Source organism: Corvus kubaryi, unplaced genomic scaffold (assembly GCF_017639235.1).
Source record: "Corvus kubaryi isolate FWS band 111438036 unplaced genomic scaffold, C.kubaryi_AGA036_p1.0 37265, whole genome shotgun sequence".
NCBI classification, from domain to species: domain Eukaryota; kingdom Metazoa; phylum Chordata; class Aves; order Passeriformes; family Corvidae; genus Corvus; species Corvus kubaryi.
Genome location: NW_024581080.1, coordinates 2,075,443 through 2,084,092, shown reverse-complemented (window position 1 = coordinate 2,084,092; position 8,650 = coordinate 2,075,443). Strand labels below are relative to the sequence as shown.

General features: G+C 63.8%; 2 protein-coding genes across 2 annotated transcripts in view; one reads left to right on the top strand and one right to left on the bottom strand.

Moving 5' to 3' along the window:
- Window positions 1–2,818: 2,818 nt before the first annotated feature.
- On the bottom strand, window positions 2,819–7,621 carry DOK2 (docking protein 2). Its single transcript, XM_042024864.1, has 5 exons — window positions 7,152–7,621; window positions 5,418–5,708; window positions 5,216–5,324; window positions 4,614–4,795; window positions 2,819–4,531 (listed from the first exon to the last, which is right to left on the bottom strand). Exons 1-5 carry the CDS (start codon window positions 7,212–7,214, stop codon window positions 3,656–3,658), a joined length of 1,521 nt encoding a protein of 506 aa, XP_041880798.1. The 5' UTR covers window positions 7,215–7,621; the 3' UTR covers window positions 2,819–3,655.
- XPO7 (exportin 7) overlaps window positions 7,230–8,650 on the top strand; it is a 61,897-nt gene continuing 60,476 nt past the window's right edge. Inside the window, exon 1 of the mRNA XM_042024756.1 lies at window positions 7,230–7,372. Coding sequence (XP_041880690.1) covers window positions 7,230–7,372 — 143 coding nt within the window. The remainder of the gene's footprint in view (window positions 7,373–8,650) is intronic.

Below are 8,650 nucleotides of genomic sequence, written 5' to 3'. Positions count from 1 at the left end.
TCAGGGATGCTCCAGGCTGGGATCAGACTGGGAATCACTCCCAGAACGGGCAGGGATCAGGGATGCTCTGGGCTGGCCGAGGTGCCCGGGATCGATGCCCAGCACGTCCCCCCGGCCGATCCGTGGGCAGCAGAGGCCGCGGGATCAATGTGGGATGAAGGAATTACGGCTGCGGACGCGCAGCTTTTACGGCTTCCTTCCCAACAAAGTCCGGCCGTGTGGACTCCCGGTGATTGCCAATTAATTTTGCTGCAGCCCAGGGCAGGAATGAGCCCAGTAGCCGTGAACCTGCTTTTCCCTGGATCTGGAATGCTGCAATTCCCAGGAATGACCAGTCTGGGGATCCTCAAGCCGCCAAAGGTGCAGGGAAAAATAGGATGGGTGGATTTAGGAGCTTTCCCCCCGCTCCACCACCTCCACCTTCTCCTCACCTCCGTACATCCCACATCCCGAGGAGCTCCGGGAACGAGACAGGCGGAGAGAATCCAGACCTCCCCAATTAGCCAATTTTTCCTGAATGAAGGGCCCTGCTCCTGCCAGCTCCGGGAATGGGATTTCCATCAATCCCGGCCTGATGAGCTCCTTGTCACTCAGCACCTCTAATGCTCCCCGCTAATGCCGTTAGGGGCTCCTCGGCACGGCCCTAACGCAGTTTGCAGCTCCTGCTGGCGCCTGGGATTCGGCCGGAGCGGGAGAGCGAGCGCATCCCTAATCCAAGGAGACACTAATGGGAAAACGAGCTGCCTCCACGAGGTGTGCGGAGCCGCGGGGAAAATGGGAAAAATGCCCGGGAGCGGCATCTCCAGGCCTTGGGAAGCGTCCCCATCCCGGTTTGCAGCAGGTCTGATCCTTGTTTTCCCCATCCCAGAGATTCCTGCACCCCTCTTTCCGTGCCTTGACTGTCCAAGCCTTCCCAGCCCACCCTTCCTTTGGGATTCTCCCTGTTTTCTCCACAGGGATACATCCCTGGTCCATTCCCAATCCCAATTTTCCCATTCTCTCCATCCCAGAGATTCCCACAGCCCTCACTCTGCCCCTCCAAGCCTTCCCAGCCCACCTTTCCCTTGGGATCCTCCCACTTTTCTGCCCCAGGGCTGCATCCCTGATCCCTTCCCCATCCTCTCCATCCCGAAGATCTCCTTATCCCACTTTCCTCGCTCTGCCCTTCCCGGCCCACCTTTCCCTTGGGATCCTCCCAGTTTTCCGCCCCAGGGCTGCATTCCTGGTCATTCCCAATCCCTATTTTCCCATCCCAAAGACTCCCACACCCCTCATTCCTCGCTCTGCCCCTCCAAGCCTCCCCAGCCCGGCTTTCCCTCGGGATGCTGCTCCGTGCCCTTCTCCATCCCGGGATGCGGCTCTGCCCCTGCTCCTCTCCTGGGAAGAGGCTCGGGAGCCCCTCGGAGCTCGGAACAAATCCCTGTTTTGCTCATCCCTGCTCCTAAATGATTCATAATCACATAACTCGATGAGGACAATAACTTCCAAATCAGATTAAATCTCTCCATTTGTCTGGAGCTTTGGGTTTAATCTCTTCCCTCCCTCTTTTCCATTGATTTTTTTCCCAGCCCAGCCCCTCGCCGAGCCCTTCCAAGGGTTTTTCCAGCTTGGAATCCTCCTCACCCAGACTTACCCTCCAGGCCAGGTCCCCTTTTCCACCCTAAGCCGCATCCATGGGGATGGGGCAGGCAGGGGATGCAATTCCAGCACCAAAATTCCCAGAATTTCCCCCAATCCCTGCTGCTGCCTCTAAAACATGATCGGTGCCATTCCCAGTGATCCCTGGCTGCCCGCTACAGATCCCATAGGATTGGGAAGTGCAGCCTGGGAAGTCTTCCCATGTTTTTATAGGGCCGTTCCCGGCGATCCCTCGTTAGCCTGGCTTCCCACAGGATCGGGAAGCCTGGGAAGTGTTTCCATCCCTTTGGTTAAGGAAGGAAAACGGCGGAAGGAGCAGGGATGGAGCGGGAAGCTGGGCTGGCGGAGGGAGGGTTGTGTTAACTCTGATGAATAATTAATAACCCCCTAATGAGCGTTAATTAATTAATAATAACATGTGCTCAAGCGATCGATTCCCGATGAATGCCAGGAGTCCCCCTGGCTCCAGCTCGGGAATGCTCCTGGATTGAGTCCGGAGATGGGAACCAGCCCCGGGAACGGACAGGGACCGCCCCTTTTTTCCATGGGAATGGGTCTGGAAAAGGATGGGAAGCATCTCCCAAAACCCTTCCAGGGCACGGCAATGATTTTCCTTGGTCCTGTGTGGAAAACTGTGCTGGAAATGTGGGATTTTTCTTTATTCGGGCCCAATTTTAGGTGTTTTTCCCACCTGGAGCGGGATCCCACCTGCGCATCCCATTCCCTTCAATCCCGCCCGGGATGCAGCGATGGATACGGAGCTTTAATCAGCGTCTCTCATTAAAAGCACTTAATTTGCCTTATTAAAATCCGCCCTTTGGATTCGCGGGATCCAGGAAACGAACCGGAGCACCTGAGCGTTCCCTTTGATTGGGAGAGATTATAAATAATTCATGGAATGTCTGCGCTTTCCATGGAAAACCTGATGGGGTGGTGAGGAACTGGGATCCCGAGGTCTCTCCGGGGTGGGGATGGAGCTGGGGGGGTCCAAGGTGTCCATGGAGGGTCCCAGCAGGATCCAGGTGCCAGGGAAATACCCATGGGGAATTGGGATGGGTCTGGTTGAGGGGCTGGATGTATCCAAGGAAAGGCTGGAGGTGGTTGGGAAGAGGAGGAGGAGGAAAGGGAGGATGACCCAGAGGCCGTGCACTGGTTTGTACTGGTTTGTACTGGTTTGTACTGGTTTGTACTGGGAGGACTGGAGCCAGCCGTGAAAATCTCCATGAAAATAAAGCCCAGTATTCCATCTGGAATCCAGAGGGGCTGGAAAGGGGGGCTATAACAGGAATTAAAAACAAAAGTGTGGCTGGAACAGCGGGAATTTGTGGGATTGCTGAGCGAGGAGCTGGAGGGACCTTCGGACAGGGAAGGACCTGGCCCTGCCGCGGCACTGGAACGTACTGGGAGCACTGGGAGCACTGGGGGCACAGCGGGCCTCGGCTGTGGGATCTGAATGCCTGGGGATGAGCATCGTCCATCCCATGGGGTGGGAGCTGCATCCCGGGGGATCTGGGATGTCCATCCCTGGAATGAGCATCGTCCATCCCATGGGGTGGGAGCTGCATCCCGGGGGATTCCGGATGCGCATCCCTGCCGAAGTGCGCCAACCGAGCATCCCAGGCCCATTCCCGCCCCAGCTGCCTCTGGAAGTGCATCCCGGGGGATGTGTGGGGGGCAGAGCCGCTGCTCCCGAGGCTGCGCCGGGTGAGGAGCGGGATTTGGGGTCCCGGGGCTGCGGCTGCGGGGGGACCCCTGCCCGGGCGCCGCCCGTCCGGCGGGCTCGCACTGCCCTCCAGTGGGCGCATCCCGCTCCCAGCGCTGCCCAGCTGTCCCCTGCCGCCACCTGGATGTCCCCTGCCGCCACCCAGCTGTGCCGCACCGCTGCCCAGATGTGTCCCCGTGCCCCCTCCCCAGCCATGGGTGCGCTGAGCTGGGCTGGTCTCAGCCCAGCCGGGGCTGGGGTAAAGCGCGATCGGGGCATTTGGGGCGTCCCCTCCTCCCGTCCCCCCGCTCCCGCTCACTGCAGGTTCCTCTTCTTGGCCCCCTTGAGGGCCACGTTGTCGTACTCGTTGTCGCCGAGCCACTCCTTGCCCTGCAGCAGGAAGGGCTGGCGGAGCGGGACGGGCCTTTTGGGGACGGCGTAGTCATCGCGCTGCGGGTTGTAGGGACAGCCCTGCCCGGGGGGCTCCTCGGGGGCCGCCTGCAGCCTCCACGCCTCCCCCTTCACCTCCTCGGGCTCGTCGTACACGGAGAGGGCGCAGAGAGCCTCGGGCTCGTCGTAGATGTGCTCGGGTTTGGGGGCAGTGGGGCGGCCGGGGGGCTGCCGGCCCCTCTCTGCCTCCCTGGGGCCACTCGGGGGCTCGGGGAGCCCCTCCTGGGGACAGCCCAGGCCGCCGAGCTGGCGCGCCAGGAAGGACTTGGCGATGGTGTCGAAGGGAACGGCGTACTCGGACTCCACCTTGGCACCGTCCTGCCTCCAGCCCTTCTCCGGCACCGCCGGCGCATTCCCGCGGCGCAGGGAATCGCAGGGCTCGGCATAGGGAAAATCCGCACCCCGCGACGCCTGGAAGGGCCCCGAGGGCTCCCCAGCCCCGGGCGGCATCCCCGCTTTGGCCTTCACCCCCTTCCCCTCCCCTTTGGGCACCTTCCCCTCCCCAGAGGGGCACTTGGGCTCCTCGTGGCCCTGTGCCCAGCTGGGCGTCCTGGCGTGGTCAAGCGGCCGTGGGGCTTCGTCCGCGGGGCCCCCCCAGCGCGGCCCCTCGGCCCCCCGGCCCCGCTGGACGTCGATGGCCGCCTCGATGGCCTGGAAGATCTCGTTGCCTTGCCTGGTGTCGAACTCGAAGTTGCCCTCTCCGGACGCGCAGCGCCGGCCGGCCTCGAAGGAGAAGGTCACCTGCGGGGGGCTGGGGTCAGTCCCCACGGCCACGGCCACGGCCACGGCCACGGCCAGCCCGGCCTTCCCGCACCCCACTGACCTTATCCCGGCCGAAGCGGCGCAGGAAGCGGTAGGGCCAGCTGTACAGGATCTCCTGGCTCTGGAGGTGCCGCAGCTCCAGCGCCTCCTCGCCGGCCCGCAGGATGCAGCGGCCCCGGAGGCGGCAGCGCTGCGACGACGGCGTCACCCTCACTGTCACCTCAAACACCTGCTCCAGGCCAGCTGGGGATGGACAGGGTGGACACTGGACACGTGTCCCACCCCACAGAGGGGCCAGAGTGACCCCTCAAGCCAGGACAACCTGCTCCAGGCCGGCTGGGGATGGACAGGGTGGACACTGGACACGTGTCCCACCCCAAGAAGGACTGTGGGTGACCCTCCCAAGCCAGGGCAACCTGCTCCAGGCCAGCTGGGGATGGACAGGGTGGACACTGGACATGTGTCCCACCCCGCAGAGAGGCCAGGGTGACCCCCCAGCCGGGGCAGCGGTGTCCGGCTGATAAGGGCTGGACAGCTCCGGCCACTGCCGATAGCGCAGCACAGCCAGCGCCGCCAACCGCAGCAGGAAGAGGTTTTTGGGGAGGAGATTTCGCCTCCCACGCAGCAGCCCCAGCCCCGCTCCTCCTTCCCCACTCCTCCTACCTTTGCCCCGGGAGCTGTACAGGGAATTTTCCTCCATGGAGAACTCTCCCTCAGTGCCCAGCGAGCCCGGCGGGCCCTCCTTGGCCGCTGCCGGCTCCTCCCGGCTCCTCTGTCCGGGGAAAGCGCACAGGTGAGGGGTCCCATCCCTCCCAATGGATCCCACCTTTCCCAAGCCCATTATCCCGCTTTTCCCGGCGCGTACCGGGAACGCCAGCTCGCACAGCCTCTGGATCCAGTCGGCCGCCTCGGCGCTGTCGGCAGCCAGGAGGAATCGCCGGTCCGTGGTCTCCAGCAGGAAGGGGACGGTGTCCTTGGGACAGGTGGCATCGCCGCCCGCCTCGGCCACGTGGACGCAGTCGCTGAGCCGGACCAGGCGCCGGCCACCCTCGGCCTTGCGCGGCCTCTCTGCCGGCCCCGAGCCCTCCAGCAGCTCCAGGCGGGCCGTGGAGCAGGAGCTCTCCCGGTACAGGACACCCCAGAACTTCTTCCATTTCTGCCGTGGGGAGAATGAATCAGTGGGGTTTTGCCTTCCCAGGAGGGTTTTATCCTTCCAGGAATTTTTATCCCCTCGCGATCATGCAGGACCCCAAGGCAGGACAAGGGTGCAAAGCCCTGCAGGGTCCTGCATCGCAGCCAGGACTGGCTGAAGGTGGGGGTGAGATAAATTGGGGTTTAAAAATCCCTGGATAAACATCCCTGGCATGCAGCAAGGCCTTTCCAGCACCAGCAGCATCCCAGGCTCACCCAATCCCAACTCCAATCCCAACCCCCCATCTGCAGCCTCCCACAGCCCTGAACGACTTTCAGCTCCTTTTTCCTTCCATTTTCCCTAAAAACCCCAACTTTTCGACTCTCCCCTGGCAGGAGCAGCAGTTCCGGGTCCCGGAGCGTGGGAGGCCCCACAGCAGAGGGGAAGTGGGGGCAGGGGAAGTCAGCCCCAAAACCGGCGGCGAATCCTCCCCGGCAGCTCCGGGGCCCGCAGGCTGTGCCGGGACACGGCTCCCTTTTCCCGGGATGGGTTGTTGGGATCGCTGCCCTTCCCGTGGCGTGGATCCCCTCGGGATGGGGTCCACGGGGAGCAAAACCCGGGAGAGGAGCAGGAGAGGCCCCTCAGCTCCTTCCCCTCAGAGCCGTTGCCCAACCCCGGCCTCGATGAGCGGCGGAAGCAGCGCGGCTTCGGAGGCCACAGCTGTCACCCACCGGGTGGAGCTGCCACCAAATGTGGCTTTCGGGGTCACTTCCATCACCCCGTGGCTCTGGGGGTCACATCCGTCACCCAGCGTGGCCCTGGGGGTCACATCCGTCACCCAGCGTGGCTCTGAAGGTGGCATCTGTCACCCCTCGGCTCTGGGGGGGGTTGTAGCTGTCACCCATTGTGGTTCTGGGGGTCACGTCTGTCACACAAGGCAGCTCTGGGGGTCACATCCAGCACCCAACGTGGGGCTCGGGGACACATCTGTCACCCCCCCCAGTTCTGGGGGGTCACATCAGTCACCTGTTGTGGCTCCGGGCATCACATCTGTCACCCCGTGACTCTGGGGGTCACATCTGTCACCCCGTGGCTCTGGGGGGGGTTGTAGCTGTCACCCATTGTGGTTCTGGGGGTCACATCCCTCATCCCCCTGGCTTTGGGGGTTGGATTTGTCACCCACTGTGGCTCTGGGGGTCACATCCATCACCCAGCGTGACTCTGGAGGTGGCATCTGTCACCCCTCAGCTCTGGGGTCACATCTGTCACCCCCAGCTCTGCAGAGCCTCTCTTGGGGGGTCCCTACAAAGCACCCCCAGCACCTCCCGTTCCCCCTCCCCCCCCGCGCTGCCTGAAGGGACACTGAGCATCCAACGGGTGGGATCACCCCATTCCCATGGGATTCACCCCCGGACCCCACATCCCAACGCCCCCGTGGCTTTCCAGGACCCCCCGAATCCCCCTGACCTTCCCGAAGGTTTGCTGGAGCTGGAGGTAGATCCCGCCCTGCTTCACCACCGGCTCCTCCATCCGAGCACCTCCGGCATGTCCGGCGTGTCCGGAGTGTCCGGAGTGTCCCCCGGGGGTCCCTCGGGGCCGCGTCCCCTCCCCGGTGCCACCGGGGCCGGCTCAGCTCGTGACGTGCTCAGCTCGGGCTCCGCCGTTTCCTCCGCTGGCGGTGGCTTCCTGTGGGTCCCCACGCGGGGACAGGGACACGGGCGTGGCACCGCCGGACAGGTGGGTGTGGCACTGCTGGACACGCCCGCGTGCCACCCTGTGGTGCTGCTGGGCACTGGGCAGGGCACTGGACACTGGGCAGGGCACTGAGAACTGGGCACTGGGAACTGGGAACTGGGAACTGGGCGCTGGGAACTGGGAAATGGGCAGGGCACTGGACACTGGGCACAGGTGCACGACAGTGGGCACTGGGCACAGGGAATTGGGATCAGGGAACTGGGCAGAGCTCTGGACACTGGGCACTGGGAACTGGGCACTGGACACTGGGCACTGGGCACTGGTCCTGGGCACTGGGAAATGGGCAGGGCACTGGACACTGGGCACATATGCAGGACAGTGGGCACTGGGAACTGGGCACTGGACACTGGGCACAGGTGCAGGACACTGGGAACTGGTCACTGGGCAGGACACCGGGAACTGGGCACTGGGAACAGGGAACTAGGCAGAGCACTGGGCACTGGGCATTGGGAACTGGGAACTGGGCACTGGGCACAGTTGCAGGACACTGGGCACTGGGCAGAGCACTGGACACTGGGCACAGTTGCAGGACACTGGGGCAGGATGCCGGGCACTGGGCAGGGCACTGGACACTGGTGGAGGACACCGGGCACAGGACACTTGGCAGGGCACTGAGCACCAGTGCAGGACACTGGGCACTGGGCAGGGCGCAGGACACTGGACAAGACGCTGGTCACCGGCTAGGATACTGGGCAGGACACTGGGCACAGGGGAGGGCACTGGACACTGGGCACTGGGCACTGGGCACAGGCCACCGGGCACAGGCCACCGGGCGCTGGGCAGCCCCGCCACGGCCCTGCCAGGCTTTTCCCACCTGGGAAATGGTCCCGGGGGTGCCCCGGGGGGCGGCGACCCCCCAGCCGTGCCCCTGCCCAGCATCCCAGTCCAAACCAGTGCTCCCAGTGCGGGCGGTGGAGCCATGGGAGGGGGGGGTTGGGGGGAAATGGGGAAGGTGAGGGCGAGGAGGGGGAGGGGGAGGAAGAGGTTTTGAGGCTGCGGCAGCGCGGGGAGGGAAATGGGGGATGGGGGAACTGGGAGCACTGGGGCAGGGCAGACACTGGGGCTGGGCTGCGGTAACTGGGAGCACTGGAGCGAGGGCCTGGGAGCGGGGCACCGAGGGCACCGGGGGCACTGGTCCTACTGGTGTCAGTGGTCACATGGTAACACTGGTTATACTGGGGGCACTGGGGGCACTGGCCCTACTGGTGTCA

Coding starts and splice junctions, on each gene's coding strand:
- DOK2 (XM_042024864.1), bottom strand. CDS start 7,214: ATGGAGGAGCCGGTGGTGAAGCAGGGCGGGATCTACCTCCAGCTCCAG. Junction 5,709..7,151: donor TCCAGCAAACCTTCGGGAAG/GTCAGGGGGATT, acceptor TCCCCACGGCAG/AAATGGAAGAAGTTCTGGGG. Junction 4,532..4,613: donor GCCGCTTCGGCCGGGATAAG/GTCAGTGGGGTG, acceptor AGCCCCCCGCAG/GTGACCTTCTCCTTCGAGGC.